At 44.4% G+C, this 20646-nt stretch overlaps 1 protein-coding gene across 5 annotated transcripts in view; it reads left to right on the top strand.

Annotated features, from left to right (window-relative positions):
* Window positions 1–15904, top strand: part of SLC24A2 (solute carrier family 24 member 2) — an 88736-nt gene extending 72832 nt beyond the window's left edge. For all 5 annotated transcript variants that reach the window (XM_028712198.2, XM_077921005.1, XM_028712195.2 and 2 more), the window contains 4 exons: window positions 6746–6874; window positions 11534–11623; window positions 12612–12778; window positions 14010–15904. In XM_028712198.2, coding sequence (XP_028568031.2) covers window positions 6746–6874; window positions 11534–11623; window positions 12612–12778; window positions 14010–14259 — 636 coding nt within the window. In that variant the 3' untranslated portion in view covers window positions 14260–15904. The remainder of the gene's footprint in view (window positions 1–6745; window positions 6875–11533; window positions 11624–12611; window positions 12779–14009) is intronic.
* Window positions 15905–20646: the final 4742 nt, after the last annotated feature.

Genomic DNA, 20646 nt, shown 5'->3' with positions numbered 1-20646 from the left:
CCTTCCAGATGTTGCCGGACTTCAGTGCCTGTCCTCGCTGACAAAGGACTATGCTGGCTCATCTTCCTCAACCCTGGACAAAGTGGGCCTTTGGTCCGTTTCAGTAGCACCCTTATGTTTTTACCGTACCAAGTCTGTGGGCCCAGGGTGGGGGAAGCTTACCGCCTATCAAGATATAACCTATATGCGAGAACAATCACCTTGGAGATTTAAAAAAGCCCAGTGGTTTCACATAAGCTGATGCAGCAGCCGTGTTGTGTGATACGTGGCAAACTGGCTCTCCAAAACTTCTGAGTGAACATTTTTCTCAAGGTTGGGCCAAAATCAGCGATGTTTCCTTCCCGGGTGCATTTCTCACGTTTGCCTAGGGAACTGCGTTCACATCACCTGGTTCCATTAATAGAGATTCCTTCCTTGCGCTGAGCAAAACATTTCCTCCCAAGACTGCAGCCTGTCAGCTGTGATTAACTGGATTCATAAAAGGGACACACTTGTGAGTGCAGCAACCTAACCCGCATTCTCTCGTTTTATTTTATTTCTCATTATTTATAAGATTTTATTAATACATTACAATAAAAAAGTTTAATCGAAAAGAAAAAGAAGGATAAAAAGCCCTCTTTCACAGGTAAATCTTAACTTAGACTAACACAAGTTTTGACCCAGAATGTGTTTTTGACAAATGGATTCCCACTTTCAAGACTTCATAATTAGAGTCATAGCAAAGATACCTGTGGCTCCACCTTTTGATGTTCCTGAATAGTCTTGAAATAATTTCAGCTTTTAAACGAGGCTGTCTTCAAAGCAGACAGACAAAAAAAGACAAAGCGCAGTGATTTAATTTTCCATATGAATATTGTTTTGTTATCTTCTTGTTTACATTAGGTATCACCCAGGACTTTAATTTCAGTTAAGCACTTTGATTTCACTGGGAGATATTTGAGCATCTGTTCTACTCTCCCATTGAATCACCAGGATTTAAGGCTGCTTAGTTTGGTCTGGATCTTGCCCTTTGTCTGTCTAACAAGGAAGTGTTTTCTTTAAGCACAGGGAAAAAACACAAAAGGGTCTATAACTGAACGAATTAATTTGGAAGTCTTTATCCTTCCTGTCACTCAGGGCTCAGAAATTATTCAGGAAGAACAGAGGCACAAGGAAGCACAACTGCATCTCATAGAATATTCTATGTACAGTCGTTGTGTGTCTAGCGTTTTCTAAGCCCACTGGAAAATCCTGCAGAGTCAGGAAGTCTTGTTTTCAAAAGCAAAGTGCTATGTCTGCCTTATTTTGAGTAAACTGTAAAGAGAAGGGACCTGACTTTTTGCAAGTCCATACAACTGGATCAAACCATGCTATCCTCTGCCAGTTCTGCAAAAGAAGAAATCAACAAAAATCTGGCATCAGAAATGGCAACATTTAGAAACCAGTGGGTGAACCTTTTAATTTCCTAGAACACTCCATGTTTTATATGAATGTTGGAGTTCCCTGCCAGAGGAATTTCAGAGGGAGAACAGCGTGTCAGATAGCTGGATTGAGACTAATCAAGAAGTTTGATTCCATTCATTTAAGCTGCACTAGATACCATGTTTTCCTGCCCCAGTATAGCTGTTAATTGACATAGTCAAACTCTGATGCTGGTGCTATCAGCAATTGCTGTTCCATATTTTAAGCTTTACACAGAGTTGTGGACATTGTCATGTATCCCCCAGCTGAGATTCTAGGCCACGGGTGTCAAACACAAGGCCCGCGGGCCGAATCCGGCCCGCCAGACCTCGTCATGTGGCCCGTGTATCCACCGCCGGCCGCCAGCCTTCACCTTTTATTCTCACTTTTTTTTTTTTTTTTTTGACCCAAGAAAGCCGCCTCTTCAGCGCATGCACGGCAGCCTACAAGCCAGAGAACGTCTGCCCTCTAGCGGTGCCGGCCGTTCTACACAGGAAACCTCCACTTTACTGTAGGACCTACAGATACAACCGGCCCTTTGAGGGTGACCAAACTGCTGATGCGGCCCCCGGTGAATTTGAGTTTGACACCCCTGTTCTAGGCCATGAAAATTTATACTGCACCGACAGCCCAAACCTGTACATGTTTACTTAGAAGTAAGCACCACTGAGTTCTTTGGGACTTACGTACAGGTGAGGGAACACCGGATTAAAGCCTTAATCTGCTGGTCTTTCAGTAACCTTTCCAAGCTGACACAGCTGCCCAATGGCAGGTGCTGAACTACTTGTTACACTATCTTGCAAGCCTGTTCCTCATAGCTTCTACTAATCTGAGAGTAGTGTACTTTGCAACCATTTATATTTCATAGAGTAGCAATGCACTCTATTTCATTTCCGATAAACAAAAGCTACCACTCGCTTTCCAAAGAAAAGGCCATGCATTACTGTATATTTTCTTGCTGCTAGCATTAGAATGTTATGTTCTATAGCTTGGCACTGAGTATGTTTGATTTTAAAAAAGGCCAAAAGTACTACAGGAGCCGCTCGCTGAAAAAATTAGGCTGCCCTATGGAAGATCATCCAGAAATTTTATATACCTTTTAAAAGCACCATTCCCCTGTTAGATAAGCAGTTAAGCAAGTTCAGCTGTAATTGTTCTAACCTGTGACTTCCCTAAAAATAACATTCACTTTCACATTAGCATCTCCTCCCACTCAGACGTGTTCCTTTTTTACCAGTTTCTATGGAAACCGAATCAGAAATATATATATATGCACACATGCCTGCCATGGCAAAGACAACTTCTAGTGAAAAGGGGCAAACTTAAGTCCATATTGTTTTCTCTGTGATTAGTAAACAGCTTTATTGAATGACTGTGGCAAAATGGGTTTTGCTTGATACATCAGAGGGATAACACAGAATTTACTCATTTCAGGAAAAGTTCCTCTCTGGAGTGTTTTGTCTCCTTGCAATGCATACTGGGCCACTTTTGTCAAACCTCAGCACCTAGGACTTGCCAATCACATGGTCGGCGGTTCGAATCCCCGTGGCAGGGTGCGCTCCTGTAGTTCGGTCCCAGCGCCTGCCAACCTAGCAGTTCGAAAGCACCCCCGGGTGCAAGTAGATAAATAGGGACTGCTTACTAGCAGGAAGGTAAACGGCGTTTCCGTGTGCAGCTCTGGCTCGCCAGAGTAGCTTCGTCACACTGGCCACATGACCTGGAAGTGTCTGCGGACAGCGCTGGCTCCCGGCCTATAGAGTGAGATGAGCGCACAACCCTAGAGTCTGTCAAGACTGGCCCGTACGGGCAGGGGTACCTTTACCTTTACTAGTTGGCCATTTCTCCCTATCCCATTATTCCTTGGGACCACTGAATGTTTCTAACAAGATAAACAGCTTTTGGGGGAGTGAAGAGTGAGAACATGCATTTAGATGGTGTGGTTCTGTAGAATTATATCTCTTCAACTCATGGGTTGCAGTTCTGCTCCTAAGGTGTATCACATCTGTGTCATCAGCACTGCAACCATTGGTCATTTAAAGTTTTTTAAGGAGAATGAACAGACAGAAGCAGAGCAAAGGTGAATCACATTACTCCAAAACATGGTTAATACCAACAAAGTAGGCAAGGAGTGAATTATCACAGGAAAGGCTGGGAGCAGTAGACCATCTCAACTTTACAAACCAGTATAATTACAGAGACTTTGGTAAAGGTAAAGGGACCCCTGACCATTAGGTCCGGTCGTGACCGACTCTGGGGTTGCGGCGCTCATCTCGCTTTATTGGCAGAGGGAGCCGGCGTACAGCTTCCGGTTCATGTGGCCAGCATGACTAAGCCGCTTCTGGCGAACCAGAGCAGCGCACGGAAACGCCATTTACCTTCCCGCTGGAGTGGTACCTATTTATCTACTTGCACTTTGATGTGCTTTTGAACTGCTAGGTTGGCAGGAGCAGGGACCGAGCAACGGGAGCTCACCCTGTCGCGGGGATTCGAACCTTCTGATCAGCAAGTCCTAGGCTCTGCGGTTTAACCCACAGCGCCACCCGCGTCCCTTACTTTGGTACTGGACTTTGGTACTGGACTTTAATTTCCCTTTGCTGGGTTGATCTACACAAGCAATTTTTGACTGCTTTTGGGTGGCCCCTGCTCCTCTAATAGTTGTGTAGCAGAGAGAGAGACTTGTCATCATCATCAGTTTTAATTTGTATACCGCCTTTCTATCTTAGAATACTCAAGGCGGTTTACAAGCTGAAGAAACAAAGAATGTACACCTTACAACAATCTAATGCAATACAAGAATGTGATAATGAAACAGCTTTAAAATAAGCAATCGACATCCAATAAAGTAACATTCAACAATCATTAGAATAGTATAGAATTATAATATCAGCATATAAAAATTAAACAGAAACCCGATCTTAACAATTGCAATAAATAATTTCGAAACTACAATCAATAAAACAACGGCAAGCCACAGTGCATAAAATAATACAATACAAATTGAGAAGCAAAGACTGGAGGGTGGGGCAAGGCAGGTGGAAGGCAAATTGCATCAGCTGAAAATCCCTCTTCTGCACAACTATTAATGGTTCAGGAGCTCTGTCCTCGTTTCCCCCTGGCCAGCCAGACTGTGAGCTCAGATCACTGGCAAGCAACCAATTCTGAGAGTAACCTCACGCAGATCACAGTCTCCGCGCAGGTGATTGACGCCTGTGGCAGCTAAGCCAGTTTCCCTCATAGTTCATTCAGCATTGGCAAGGTGAAGGAACGGCTTATGCAACATGCAGATACGGAATCATGTGAAACACTCCACTTCAGGAGGAAACTGGAATGGTGCATTACGGCAAAAATTCACTTGCAAAAATATTGGAGCCTATGACGTTAGCATGATGAAACAGCCACTAGACCTGCCTAAAAACAATTTGGAATGGGCTCCTTCGGGAGATTGTGGACTCTCCTTCCTCGGAGGTCTTCAAGCAGAGGTTGGATGGCCATCTGCCAGGGCTGCTTGAGCTGAGATTCCTGCATTGCATGGGGTTGGACTAGATGACCCTCGGGGTCCCTTCCAATTGTACAGTTCAGTGATTTTACACATAGTAACTGAGTCACGCTGCTTCAGAATTGTAGCAAAGCTACTCAGTTCAGCAGCGCTGTCGCAAACTGCTGTTGCTGGTAATGCAGGAAGACAGCAACATCATAGTTTATTATTATTATTATTATTATTATTATTATTATTATTATTATTACCCCACCCACTTTGGGCAGCTTCTAACAAAACACTAAAATACAATACCCTATTAAATATTAAAAGCTTCCCTAAACAGAGCTGTCTTCAGATGTCTTCTGAAAGTCTAGTAGTTGTTTTTCTCTTTGACATCTGTTGGGAGGGCATTCCACAAGGCGGGTGCCACTGCCGAGAAGGCCCTCTGTCTGGTTCCCTGTAACTTGACTTCTCGCAGTGAGGGAACCACCAGAAGGCCCTCGGCGCTGGACCTCAGTGGGGCTGAACAATGGGGATGGAGACGCTCCTTCAGGTATACTGGATCGAGGCCATTTAGGGCTTTAAAGGTCAGCACCAACACTTTGAATTGTGCTTGGAAACGTACTGGGAGCCAGTTTAAAGCAAGACTATTATGGACCAAGGGACGCAGGTGGCGCTGTGGGTTAAAGCCTCAGCACCTAGGACTTGCCGATCGAAAGGTCGGCGGTTCGAATCCCTGCGGCGGGGTGCGCTCCTGTCGTTCGGTCCCAGCGCCTGCCAACCTAGCAGTTCGAAAGCACCTTCGGGTGCAAGTAGATAAATAGGGACCACTTACTAGCGGGAAGGTAAACGGTGTTCCGTGTGCTGCGCTGGCTTGCCAGAGCAGCGATGTCACGCTGGCCACGTGACCCGGAAGTGTCTGCGGACAGCACTGGCTCCCGGCCTATAGAGTGAGATGAGCGCACAACCCTAGAGTCTGGCAAGACTGGCCCGTATGGGCAGGGGTACCTTTACCTTTACCTTATTATGGACCAAAACACATGTTAAAGTATATCCTAATTGGGATTTAGCATTTCTGTAGCCTGTACAGGAATCCCGTTTTCCCCATCATTAAAACCCTTGCAGAGTTGTTTAGATTAAGAAATATTAAGTAGGTGCAAGGTTTTTATGGCTAAATTGTAACTGATTCTCCTATCCGAACATTCTACGTAGTGAATAGCCTCTAGGCTAGAAAATGAGTTTTCACAGTACAGGTGCTTGCCCCCCCCCCCCAATCCTTTGTGAGCACATGCAACATTGAATGGGCTCTGCACTATAGAACACAGAATCACACATTCTGGGCACATGCTCCATTTTTTCAAAGCACGTTTTTAGCCCTTATTGCTGAACATGAATGGGAAATGTTTCGTGAATGTTCAGGAGCTGGATGGGAAAGAGGAGGGAGAAGTTTTGATTATTCAGTCCTCTGTCAAGCTTTTTGCTGCTCCCCATTACTAGCAGAAGCAAAGCAAATTCACTGAAATAAGTTTCTGCTCCTTTGCCATCCAAAATCTGGGTTATATAATATTGCAAAAAAAAAGTTTTGTTTTTTTAAAAAAAGGAAATTCAGTGAAAAGTGTACATAGTTGGGACCCAACCCAAGACTGATTTGTAACTGTTACCTTTCTTATATCACAAGATGCTAAAACTTGTATAGCTTTTATGCTGGTATTATTATTATTTACCACCCTTTATCTGAAAATCCCAGGGCGGTGTGCGACATAAAAAGCACAACTTTCCGTTTTGCAGCCAAATTAACATTATTGCAATTTCTCTCCCTTGTAACAGGAAGAGGAGGATGAAGATCAGCCCCTCAGCCTGGCCTGGCCCGACACGCCCCGCAAACAGCTCACCTATCTGGCTATTCTCCCCATCGTTTTCCCATTATGGGCTACCCTGCCTGACGTCAGAAACCCTGTAAGCAGTGCAATGATTCTTCCCTTTTTGTATAGGATTTGAAATATTGGGTATTGTCAGGGAACTGTCATCAGCTCAGAGGCGAGAGGGGGAAGGGCAGCTGGATTACAGAGAGCCTCCAAAAATCGTGGGAAGCAGCACTTCCTCAGTGGAGGAAGGAAGCCCCGCCTCTAGTGGGGAAGAGCTGAAGAGCTCGGAGGATGCAAGGCAGTGCCAGGACACCTTGCCTGAGCAAAGCGGGGAGGAGGGAGGTCCTCTTTTACCCAAGCCTTCCCTGCACAGTAGGCTTTCGCGCAGAGAGGGGAGGCGTCGGCTGGGGGTCAAGAGACTGCTCTGCTGGGGAAAGTTTAAGGACCGCCCACTCTCAGATTCTGCTAGTGAGTGAGCAAGACATGGAATGGAGGCGTTCTGCATTGCAAATGTTTTGCTCCAATAATAAAGCCTTTGAAAAGACCAGTGAGGGACCTTGCCTGATCGCTCTCGAGCAACCACACCAATAGGCATAACAGGTATCTTAAGTAGCAGATCTTCTCAAGATGTGTACGGTTGTTAGGGATCTGTAACTAAATTCACGATCCCTTTGCCTCCGTTAAATTTCCTGGTGGAGAAAATACCCGGCAAGAGTTGCTGCGGGAAATGACATTTGGTTTGAGCCGTTCTTAAGCTGGCAGACAATAGCTGTGAATATATTGCCATTTACCTATGTAAATATTTAATGGCAACCTATAAAATACGGCATGAATAGTCCTTTCATGTTGGTCCCTGTGGCTGTTTCTTTAGATGTCTATTATCAGTACATATGCATAAGAAATAGTCCCCCTTGGATTCCGCAGGCGCCCAACAGTTTGTGTTTCCTTCAGTCCCCTCTTCTGCAGAACTTTCTGCATTCATTTGGAGAAAGTGTTTTCCATAATAGAATCAAGGGAGCACACCAGTTCTTTCCTGGAAAGAAATTCCGTTTTTTGTTTTTTGTTTTTAATTTAAAGCCCTTCACGGCCTAGGACCCTCGTACCTACGGGACCACCTCTCCTGGTATGCCCCACGGAGGACCTTAAGGTCCATAAATAGCAACACCCTAGTGGTCCCAGGCCCTAAGGAAGTTAGATTAGCTCCAACCAGAGCCAGGGCCTTTTCAACAGTGGCTCCGGCCGGTGGAACGCTTTGTCTCATGAGACCAGGGCCCTGCAGGATCTGATTTCTTTTCGCAGGGCCTGTAAGACAGAGTTGTTCCGCCTGGCCTTTGGCTTGGAGCCAATTTGATTCCCTCCCCCTCTTTCTTTTTCGTTTCTCCTCCTGTGATGAGGCTACATTTTAATATTTTAATATTTCAATATTTTAATGTTGTATTTTAATCTTGTTTTTAAGTTGTATTCATTCAACTTGTTTTTATTACTGCTTGTTAGCTGCCCTGAGCCCTGCCTTGGCTGGGGAGGGCGGGGTATAAATAAAAATTATTATTATTATTATTATTATTATTATTATTATTATTATTATTATTATTTCAGTGGAGCTTCCTTCCATGCAAATATAAAAAGCTTTGCAGCCTAAGATTGTGCAGGTTTCGCTTCTCACCTTTAGAGACAAGCAGCCTGCCCCTCCCAAGTGAAGTTGCAGTCCCTCTATTTACTATTTTGTATTTCCTTCAGTAATAGAAGTCCAGTTCTGCTACTGTAGTTTAATATTTCTTTACGTTCCAGCAAGATGCTCAATGCTATTCATAACACAGAAACAACAAGGGGTGCAATCCAGCCCAAGTTCAGCACGTTTAAGTCCCATTGATTCCCAACCAGTGCAGTTGCTTAACTCTCTAACCACATAAGACTTACACATTTTATTCCAGGCTAAATCATGCCTACATTCTCAGCTGAAAGGCTATCAGCTTACAATTGACAGACAAGTCCAAGGATAGGGAAGTGACTATGAACAGGTGCACAAGTCTTGGGATGGAAGAGGAGAGTTTGATATTTCAGAAACAGTTTTGCTAAGAAAGTAGTCCTTGAGGGAGTAGACTTGAAAGGAGCCGAGCAGCCTGGTGAATTAAGATGCTCACCATAAAGGAGGTGTTTGTGAGTCCATTTCCCATTGTGAATATGGGAGAACTTCCTCTCCTTTAGAAATGCCAACAGCGGTATTTTTTAGCCCCGTTATGTATTTCCCTTAAAGTAGGCTTTAACACAGGGACGCGGGTGGCACTGTGGGTTAAACCACAGAGCCTAGGACTTGCTGATCAGAAGGTCGGCGGTTTGAATCCCCGCGACGGGGTGAGCTCCCGTTGCTCGGTCCCTGCTCCTGCCAACCTAGCAGTTCGAAAGCACGTTAAAATGTAAGTAGATAAATAGGTACCGCTCTGGCGGGAAGGTAAACGGTGTTTCCATGCGCTGCTCTGGTTCACCAGAAGCAGCTTAGTCATGCTGGCCACATGACCCGGAAGCTGTACGCTGGCTCCCTTGGCCAATAAAGCGAGATGAGCACCGCAACCCCAGAGTCGGTCATGACTGCACCTTATGGTCAGGGGTCCCTTTACCTTTACCTTTAGGCTTTAACACCTTTGTAGCATGCGCAAATGAGCAGCAAGGCAACTGGTTGCACCATCGTAAAGCGTAGACCAGGCATGTCCAAAGTCCATTTCAGGGGCCTAATCTGGCCTGCCGGTCAGTTTAATCTGGCCCCTGTGGCAGTTTATTTCCTGGGGTAAAATCCTAAAAAAAAAAAAACCTCCACAACTTCAATCCTAATAAAAGCTCAACAACTTTGAGGGGAAATCATAAAAAACAATAAAAGCTCAACAACTTCATTCCTAAAAAAAAGTCACGGTCCTTCATTTCATCAAATCTGGCCCTCTTTGAAAAACGTTTGGACACCACTGTAGACAGATTAAACACCTAAAGAAAAATTGTCTTAGCAAGGCAGGGCTACTGCAAACCAGCTGGGGCCTGGGGTTGAGGAATGTACTGATTCAAATGATGTCCCTGTACGCCTTTTTTTTTGTTCTCAAAACCTATTTGGGCACGTTTTCCAAAGAAATCTTAATTAATTCACGTATTTCTAACAATGGATTCGTGCTGCTCATAGGAATATGCTTTAAGGAACAACTCGTTTGTTTTATCAAAAGTTATTTGGTAGTAATGATGACTGTCACCCAGTTAAAGAAATCTTAGTCAATTATGGATTGGCTTTAATCAAACTGGTAATTCATTCTTCATGCTTTGGGGGATGTGGGTGTATTTTCAAAAGTGATACCATTGTAGGAGAGGCATTACATCCCATGAAGAATAAATGTATCTTCTTTGATGGTGCCTATCATCTGTAGCTGCGCTGTATTCAAAAGCTCGCTAGGCAGCACATTTTAATAATGTAAATTATTTTTCTGCACGTACTTACACAAAAGCACTTAGAGTTAAAATAATTAACTTTATTAAAATGTGCTGCCCGATTATTTGGGGAGCTTTTGCATTGATTAACCTAATGTTTAAAGGTTGTCGCTCTAGTTGTAATTTATTGCACTTCATAATTTAAGAGCTGAAATGTGCATCAAGGAAATCTAAATTGCTCAGATGAAGCATTGCATATCAGCTGCACTGAGCCAGCTAATCTTCCTTCAAGTTGCTGAATCCAATTGGTGTTGTCAGGGTGGAAATTGGATATTTGCTTTATAAAAAATACTTGTCAGCATGTCCTATTGCCATGACGGCAGGAAAGCTGGCTAGTGATAAGGAAGGTGCTAGGTTCTTTCCAATACGCATTACAAAAAAAAATTATGCATTTCTTCTGGAAGGAAATGTTCAGATGGGAAATAGCCGATGGATTGTTATTGTTTAGCCGTTTAGTCGTGTCCGACTCTTCGTGACCCCCTGGACCAGAGCACGCCAGGCACTCCTGTCTTCCACTGCCTCCCACAGTTTGGTCAAACTCATGCTGGTAGCTTCGAGAACACTATCCAACCATCTTGTCCTCTGTCGCCCCCTTCTCCTTGTGCCTTCCATCTTTCCCAACATCAGGGTCTTTTCCAGGGAGTCTTCTCTTCTCATGAGGTGGCCAAAGTCTTGGAGCCTCAGCTTCAGGATCTGTCCTTCCAGTGAGCACTCAGGGCTGATTTCCTTCAGAATGGAGAGGTTTGATCTTCTTGCAGTCCATGGGACGCTCAAGAGTCTCCTCCAGCACCATAATTCAAAAGCATCAATTCTTCGGCGATCAGCCTTCTTTATGGTCTATCTCTCACTTCCATACATCACTACTGGGAAAAGCCGATGGATAGTTTCAACTAATCCTTTCAGAACCCTTTTGCCATGCCCTCTCTCACACTAGAGATGCAAAGATCTTGCGGAAATGTGCTTCCAAGACACAGGGGCATTTCAAAACTAGAGGAGGAGGGTAACAACATCCAGCAAATTGCAAGGGCCGGCTCCTGGATGCATTAAGGATTAAATTGTGAAAAGGTTTATTACAGGAGAATTTCTTGTGATTATTTCTGTCTGCCTTAATCCCTCAAGTCAGAAGGATAAAAATGTGGTTGGGGTGGATTGGCCATGCACATAGAAGCAAAACAGATTATACATCTAGGGAAATCTGGGTAAATTTCAGTAGAATGCCTCATTTTGTGGACTTTGGAGTAAACTAGTAGCACCTCTGCTTACTGTTCCCATTCTTTCTGTTTTTCAGAGCTCAAAGAAGTTTTTCCCCTTAACATTTTTCGGATCGATCTCTTGGATAGCAGTATTTTCTTACCTAATGGTCTGGTGGGCACATCAAGTAAGTGAAAGATACATCTCTGTTTTGTGTGTAACCGTTCCGGTCTGACTTAACTTGATACATCTAATGGCTTTTTTACTCTGCTTCTGTACCTTGACGATAAAACTGGTAGAGTGAGATGAAGCTCTGGATGTAAGGATGGGGGACGGAAGCTGTTTTTTATTTAGTACTGTTATTTAAGACCTTCCGGGGCAACCTAAAACAGGAAAGGGATATGGAGTTGTAGAACAATACCATAAAATAAGTAAAACAGCCATTTCAGCATAAAAACAGAACAGGGTACTGAAGAAACCCACCCTGGAAAAATAAAAAGGTCTTCAGCTGGTGCTGGAAAGATGCCAGACAAGTGGTGCCACAATCGAAAAGGCCCTGTATCCAATCACAGCCCTCTACCTTTGAAAAAGTGCTATAGATCTGGAGAAAAACCTCTGAGGATAATTTTTATATCCAGAAATGTACTTATGGAGTTGGGGAGCTAAAACAGCACGGTGCTCAAAAGCGAAATCAGCAGCACACCTAACAGCTTGAAGAACGCCAGACCAGCTAAGGGACCAGGTAACAAATGCTGAAAGCCCTTTGAAAGAAGACCATCAGTGTTATTAGGTCAATAAGGAAAGCTCTCTTCATAGATCAGCTAAGACTAAAGATGGAATCACCAAAGAGCAAAGGGAAGGACTGCTTGGACATGTAACCATTCTTCCTCCTGGCGACCTGCTCCATTGAGGACGTCAGCCCTGAATTAAGCACACAGAGAGACTAGAGCAGGCATAGGCAAACTCGGCCCTCCAGATGTTTTGGGACTACAACTCCCATCATCCCTAGCTAACAGGACCAGTGGTCAAGGATGATGGGGACTGTAGTCCCAAAACATCTGGAGGGCCAAGTTTGCCTATGCCTGGGCTAGAGTATACTTCTCTACTCTGCTAAGTATGTTTCACAAAGAAATATTTCTCGCTTCCACGATTTCAGCGTATTATTTTGTGTTTAGGTGGGAGAAACCATTGGCATCAGTGAAGAAATCATGGGTCTGACGATTTTAGCTGCTGGCACATCGATCCCTGACTTAATTACCAGTGTTATTGTGGCACGTAAAGGCCTGGGGGACATGGCAGTATCCAGCTCTGTCGGAAGTAACATCTTTGACATCACTGTGGGGTAAGTAATGTTTTTCTTTTTTAAAAAAGCGGCAACACCCAATTTTAACTTAAGCCACAGATTGAAACTTCACACTACAGTTATTAGTTGCAGTTCTTCCTTGCTACTTTGGGGAAAAGATGTAAATTAGAAATACGACACCTCAAGGGAAAAGTAGTTCTCAACCTGTGAAAGCTCCTCAAAGTTACTTCTCTTCGTGGATTTGTTTATCATTTTTACCACTTAACATACTAAAAATCTCTTAAGAGGTTTACATAGGAACAGTGGGTGGTATTCAAACTAAGTTTAAAGCAGGCCCATTGAAAACAGTGAACCTGACTTTGTTAGGCACATTCATTTGAAAGGGTCTACTCTGAGTAAATTGAACACCAGCTAATAAAATGCTCTAAAATCTGGATTAAAAACAAGTTAAAATAAGACACAACTGCGTATCACAAATAAAAGTGAGTGGTTTATATTAACAACCCACCCATGCATAAAGGCATGTTAAATGTGACATTCTTACACTAGTTGGTGTTGGCTTTATCATATAGCTTTCACTGCCACCGTGTTGATGGTGTGGCAAAATGCACTTTTGCTGCCTTTGACCACTGTCCGGAGAATGGTGTAATGCTCAAGGTGACAGGAGCTGGTTCTCCTTGCAGTGGACCTCAGCCAGCAACCTCCTCGTCATATTCTGGCGCAGAAAACCCTTTGCCCCTTCTAATGCACTTGTTGTTGTTTAGTCATTTAGTCGTGTCTGACTCTTTGACACCCCATGGACCAGAGCACGCCAGGCACTCCTGTCTTCCACTGCCTCCCGCAGTTTGGTCAAACTCATGTTAGTAGCTTCGAGAACACTATCCAACCATCTCGTCCTCTGTCGTCCCCTTCTCCTTGTGCCCTCCATCTTTCCCAACATGAGGGTCTTTTCTAGGGAGTCTTCTCTTCTCATGAGGTGGCCAAAGTACTGGAGCCTCAGTTTCAGGATCTGTCCCTCCAGTGAGCCCTCAGGGCTGATTTCCTTCTGAATGGATAGGTTTGATCTTCTTGCAGTCCATGGGACTCTCAAGAGTCTCCTCCAGATTCTAATGCACTACCATTCTCCAAAGAAATGTTTCCATGCTCTCTACTGATAGCCTTTCCAATGTCGCCTGTGAGCTAAATCACATTGTCTTCCAGTTGTTAGCAAAGCCTACCTTTGCAAAAGCATTTCCAATATTGTCTCTCTCTCTCTCTCTTCCCCCAACAGCCTTCCTCTGCCATGGCTCCTCTATGCTGTGATCAACAATTTCGTCCCTGTGGCCGTGAGCAGCAACGGGCTCTTCTGCGCAATAGTCCTCCTTTTCATCATGCTGCTCTTCGTCATCCTCTCCATTGCGGCTTGCAAGTGGAGGATGAACAAATTCCTGGGCTTCACCATGTTTGGGCTTTACTTTGTGTTCCTGATCGTCAGCGTCCTTCTAGAAGACAGGATCATCGTGTGCCCTGTGTCTATTTGACAAGGAAGGAGGTGCCGCTTTCTTGAACAACACCCCCCTCCCCCCACACACACAAATTGCAAAAGCAAATGCCCAAACCAGAACCAGACAAGAACAAAGAAACAGTCTTGCAAGACAAGATAAGCAACGTCTTTGGAACCCTCTAATTTAAAACAGTGGGGAGAGGGAGAGCTGAAGTCATGAAGCGAGGCGTGGAGAAGTTCAGCTCATACAATTGCTGCCGCTGAACCATGATGTGGCTGCTTCAGAAACATGGTCTTGGAGAAGTCCCACTGCTTATCTGTTGGAGGTATTGTGCATGTATTTTATAACAATGTTAAGCTATTACATATGCTACACCTAGGATCTGCTCCCATGCATCTTTCTCTCTCTATCTATATATTAACAAATACATGCTACACAAAGAGAGAGAGAGAGCGTGCAATATCTTATAAACATACAGGAAAATGCCAATATCCATCTTTTGGGAGACGCAATTCTCCTGTTTGGGATTTTATCTGTTCGTGTAATGTAACAGAAAGTACCCAGTGCTGTCAGCATGAAGCGAACGACAGACAAGAGGCAACTCTCCGTGGATCGTGTGCAGCTAGCACGTGACATGGACACGGAGGCTCTGCAGGTTTGAGAAGCGTGCAGATGTTTAGAACAGATCAGTAGAAGTTGGGTTGATCCACACACACCCAGACTGTGAGAAATCAATAACCTTTATATGAGGCCAGTTGAGTTAAACAAAAAAAAAAAAGTTCGGAAACTTGCATCTCCTGTATGTTCCTGCTTATCACAGCATTACTCCAGCAGCAAGCAACTATTATGTACATGTGTGAAAGAAGCGCCACAGGTCGCATATCACAGAGGTTGTGCATTGCCTCTTATACAGTACTTTACCAGTGGCGGAAGTTTGCACACTCAGATGTGCAGCATCGGAGAGGCGAGTGGTCAAGCGATGTTCATGCATGTGAGAACCAGCCTTTAATCCCAAAAAAGATGCACCCTGGCTTGCTCTGGCTTCCTTAGAAGGATCTCTGCGTTTTTGCTATTGTTCTTCATCTATATATATTTATATATATTAGCAAGACATCTTTGAGGTACTCACAGGTAAAACCCACACTTGAAGTGTGGACTCCCATCGCCCACAGCATTTACATAAAAGTGTTACCACTACTAAGTAAATATACTCATTTTGGTAGTGCAGCAATACTGTAAGGATACGAAGTCATTTTAAATGCTGTTTCCATTAGTGCATTTGCCTTGTCATATGAAAGATGCTTGTGTGGCTTCCGTGTAGCTCTTTAAAATAGAATTTCAAAACTGCTCTATGATGGGGACAAGAACAGAAGCGGATAAATCCCATAGGTTATTTCCTTTTGTTACCTGCACTGCTGTGCACACTTCCACGTTCCTTTTCTGCTAAAGCTTTGGGGATGTTTGAGAAGGTAAATCATTTCTAGGGATGTGGAACTCAGTGGTTTGAAGCCGTTTTCTGAAGTTGCTGAGAAATGTGAAGATCAAATTGGGACAGTGAACAATTAAAGTTTCATCCATCTCCTGTAGAAGCCCCAGGAAGAGGGACAGTAGCAAAGGAGACGCAAAAGAGGTTTCATATTTACTAAGACTCAGCATTAAATAGAACAGCTGTAAAAAACTTTTTTAAAAAACCAGCCCTTCCTTCTACAATAATCAGCACTTATCTGTGAAGCATCTTTTACCTTGTTAAAACTCATGCCATCTCAGTTCCGTGATTGATACATTACCAGTGTTCTTGATATCCTAGGTCACCCATGTGCCATGGAAACATGATACTTAAGACCATATAACTGAGGACTCAGCTGATGTTGATGCTGAGCTTTCCTGTTCGTCTCACGCTTCCACTTTCCTTTGTACTCTGTGTATTCATGCATCTGTACATAGCTATATTCATGCATAGCTATATCCAGGTAAATCACAGAACTCACAGAAAACAAGCCTAGATATTAGCCTAGGCATATTAAAACAAAAGTGGTGAAAGTGAGATAACAAGTGAAAGCAGGAAAATTAGCCACCCTCCACCAAATACTAGCAGCATAACTGCTCTCCCTTTCTTGTTTCTAAGCTGCTACAGCATCTTCCTGGCCAAACCTTTGTTTGCTGTTGTTTCCTGGAACATCTCTGGTGCCCTTTAGAGGCCCTGTTTGTTCATTGTGCCCTTTGGGGTTGCATCCAGGGCTGGGCTTGATACTGACACACATACCACCATGTTGTCAATTCTATGCATGTTCCTAGAGGTTTACTCCAGCTTCCAGAATCTAGCAGGGCTTTCTGCCATCTCACAGGATTGCAGCCAAAGTTAATATCCGTACGTTGTGTTAAAATACCTGGGCTAGGATTCAAAGATCTGTTCGCCCCTAAAGAGGGAGCTTTGCACTTGTGTTTCACAAACATCTCTTCTGAAATGCAAATCGGTTGTGATAGGACACTGGGTGGGGAGGTTGTGGGGGAGGTCAGAGATTGTTCGGGATGCATCTAAGCCCTTGGACATGCCCAAAGCACTTCTTTTTATCTTGGCCCTTTTTATCTTTGTTTGAAAAGTTAAAGTGTAATTTGTTCATGCCCATAGAACAGGCACATCCAACTTGCAAGAGACTGTGATCTACTGTTGTTGAGTTTTTTGGGGGGAGGGGGAGCTTTGGGGGGGCAATCCACCATGATCAACCACAGACACCCCGCAATCGACCAGTAGATCGTGATCGACCGGTTGGACATGTCTGCCATAGCGGTCTTCAGCTTTCTTTTCAAAATGGCAGCTGTGAAGGCAGTTCCATCTATGGGCCGCTGTCACCAAGAACTCCCTGTCTCATGCCACTGCCCTTCTGCCTTCTGCCACGGATGAAATGAAGAGCAGGGCATCTCCTGCCAATCACAATCCCTGGGTCGGTTGGCAGTGAGTAAGATGATCCTCAGGTCCTTGAGTCCCGAGTCATTTAGAGCCTTTTATGCTAACAGCAAGTCCGTAAGCTGGTTCTGTGGAAAAGCTGGTTGCAGTTCTTAAGCTGAACAACACTTTGCATAATTAGCTGAGAAAAACTGTTTTTTCTCTTCTTTTGCAGTTCAGTAGCTTCACTTCTAAAGGTAATGATGTAATGACATTGATGAAGACGGCATGTACTAACTTGCTTGAGTTGGGTGGGCTGACAAAACATCATAGATCATTTTTATCCAATAGCTGTTTGTAGCCTTTACTTGCAGATTCACACCTGCAATAAAGACATTGGGGGGGGGGGAGAGAGAGAATATGCATTTTGGGGTAGGAAGAAGCTGTACGGCGCTTCATCTCTCAGGAATCAAAATCCACGTTAAAATTGGAGCAGCTTCAGATGCAAGATTATGATTAAGGGTTTGGAATGCATGTCATAGGAAGAAAGGCCGCTGACTCAGAAGTAGGCTAGCTTTTCAAAAACACCATTTGGGGAGACAACTGTGCAGGAAGCTGTGGGGTGGGTGGTTCTGCAGAACAACACAGTGACATTTGGAGAGGGACAGGGAACCTTAGGAACAAACAGTTCCAACAAATGGCTGGAGCCTCCGTTTGGCAGAGATGCTCCTCGCAGAGTTCTGTGCTTCCCAGCACTCGGTTTCCATGGCTTCAGCATTCCTAGTTGTTTGGAAAGTTAAAAGTGCAATATTAGGTTATTAGAACCTTGTAGCACAAATCGTTGGCAGGTTACTTAACATCAGCACATGAAATGCAGCCACACATGTTTATTTGTGCCCTGATTACCCCCTTAGTGCTGTCAAGGCATAACTATGTATTTACAAGACACAATGGGAAGAATAACCCCATCAGGAACTAGACCACTGAAACTGTAGACAATCTCAGAAACCAGAATTGAGGCTTAGTTTCCAACAGTAGGGAGTATGACTTCTCTTCTCTTAGTAACTCTTTGACCCTTCTCAGGAAAACAAAAGAGGCAAATTAACATAATTAATTCCAGTTGCAGAATTCAGCTTTTCTTGGTGCAGGACTTGAATTCCTTAAAGGTAAAGGTAAAGGGACGCCTGACTATTAGGTCCAGTCGTGACCGACTCTGGGGTTGCGGCGCTCATCTTGCTTTATTGGCTTCCGGCTTTATTATACAGCTTCCGGGTCATGTGGCCACCATGACTAAGCCACTGCTGGCGAACCGGAGCAGCGCATGGAAACGCCGTTTACCTTCCCGCCGGAGCGGTTCCTATTTATCTACTTGCAATTTTGACATGCTTTCGAACTGCTAGGTTGGCAGGAGCAGGGATCGAGCAACGGGAGCTCACCCTTTCGCGGGGATTCGAACTGCCGACCTTCTGATCGGCAAGTCCTAGGCTCTGTGGTTTAACCCACAGCGCCACCCTTAGGCACTTAATTAAAATTGAATTAAAATTGAATTCCTTAGGCACTTAATTAAAATTTGTTTTTAGCGCAGAGTACACAACAGCCCTGGTGCTATCTAATTCTGTATAGTTATGAAACATCAGGCTGACTTCAGTTAATCCAGGACTTTGCCCAATACTTTCTTGGACATTTTAATATCAATGAGATGACTGTATGCTTTTCAAAACTCCGTAGTCAGGTATGCCTGAGATCCTTTATAGAGTACAGAAAGTAGTACTTCTCATAGATTAGGCTTGGTTGAATTTCACATCGCCATTGTAAAGTGCTGCAGTTCCTGCTTTGAGAAGCACCAGTGAGATTTAAGTGGTGCGTTGCTCTTGATAGCTTTCTCTGCAAATTTCTGGTCCTTCTGTAGTTAAAAATAAAATGTCCCCTGAGTGCTTCAGCTCCTGCTAGTTTAAACTAGTACCGACATTCCCATCAGAGCCCTAATACAAGTGAGGTTTTCCTTGCATGCAGACGGAAAAGCTTATCTAGTGACGGTCACCTGAATGGATGTAGATGGCGATTTTGAATTGAGTTCGAAATGGTTAGATGTTAGGCGTTAAGTGCAGATTTCTCGTGTACAGAAACACATTCAGCTTGCATGTAAAGCACGTGGACCCCAATGGAACTTGCGCCCAAACATGCTTCAGGTTCATTTTAAACACACACATTTGGGCTGCAATCCTGTATCCACTTACCTGGAAGTGAGACCCGTGAGCCAGACTTGACTAAAAACTTGCAGTAGCAGCGCTGGCACAGTTGTGGTTCCCTCTTCTCCCTCTGTGTGCTTCTGCCACCGCCGCCACCCTGCAAACAGCTGTGGAGTTTGGGAGAGCACAGCTAGCAAGCAGAAACCCTTGTGCAGACCAGGCGACCGTAACAGTGCTACGTTGCATTCAGTGCGACTGAATAGACCTGTACAGGGTTGCAGTGTTAGATGCAAACACTAAGTAACAAGTAGATAAATAGGTTCTGCTGTGGCGGGAAGGTAAACTGCATTTCCGTCACAGTGTTCCATTGTGCCAGAAGCGGTTTAGTCCTGCTGGCCACATGACCCGGAAAGATGTCTGCAGACAAACACTGGATCCTTCGGCCTGAAAGCGAGATGAGCGTGCAACCCCATAGTCGCCTTTGACTGGACCCAGCTATCCAGGGATCCTTTACCTTTACCTGTTACCTTTAGGGTTGCACTGTTAGATGCAAAAACTAAGTAACAGGAATGGGTGTCCGTAGGCTTATGTGGTTAACACCTTTGCAACCTGCCCTGCTGCCTCAACAAGGCATTCCAAGCTGCAGGCAGCACTGAAACACTGCAATATTTCTTAGCTATCCTCAAAAAGCCAGATAAGAAACAGAACAAAGCAGCAGAACAAACCATTGTCAGACAGGAGCTTGCAGCATCGCAAAGAAACTGAAGGCAGCATGCACCAAACTATCCCGCAAATGCCAATTAATAAATCTATGCACAGTATAGAAAAACAGACACCCTGTTATATAAATATAAATCGATCCAATTTTTTGTGTGAGAAGTGATGGGAAAAGAGTATCAAACTGAAAATAAAGTAACTGATCCCTGATGGAGATGGAATGCGTTCCATCTTTCAGGTGTACAGGGAATTCTGCACGGTTGCCTGTGATGGCTTTCCCCCAATTAAATTCTTAAGGGGGTGCTGTAAGCGCTCCCTCTTTCCACCTTGTGCTCCCCCTCCCCTTTGGAGACCTCAGCAATAACAAAACGTGAAGCTTTGCGTTGTTTCAGTCTGCCATAGACCCCTGAATTACCAGGGACGGGGGTGGCACTGTGGTGTAAACCACTGAGCCTCTTGGGCTTGCCGATCCGAGGGTCAGCGGTTCAAATCTGCGCGACGGGGTGAGCTCCCGTTGCTCTGTCCCACCTCCAGCCAACCTAGCAGTTCGAAAGCATGCTAGTGCAAGTAGATAAATAGGTACCACTGCGGCGGGAAGGTACATGGTGTTTCCGTGTGCTCTGGTTTCCGTCA

This window comes from Podarcis muralis, chromosome 17, assembly GCF_964188315.1.
Source record: "Podarcis muralis chromosome 17, rPodMur119.hap1.1, whole genome shotgun sequence".
Lineage (NCBI taxonomy): Eukaryota > Metazoa > Chordata > Lepidosauria > Squamata > Lacertidae > Podarcis > Podarcis muralis.
This window is presented reverse-complemented; position numbering and strand designations above follow the sequence as displayed.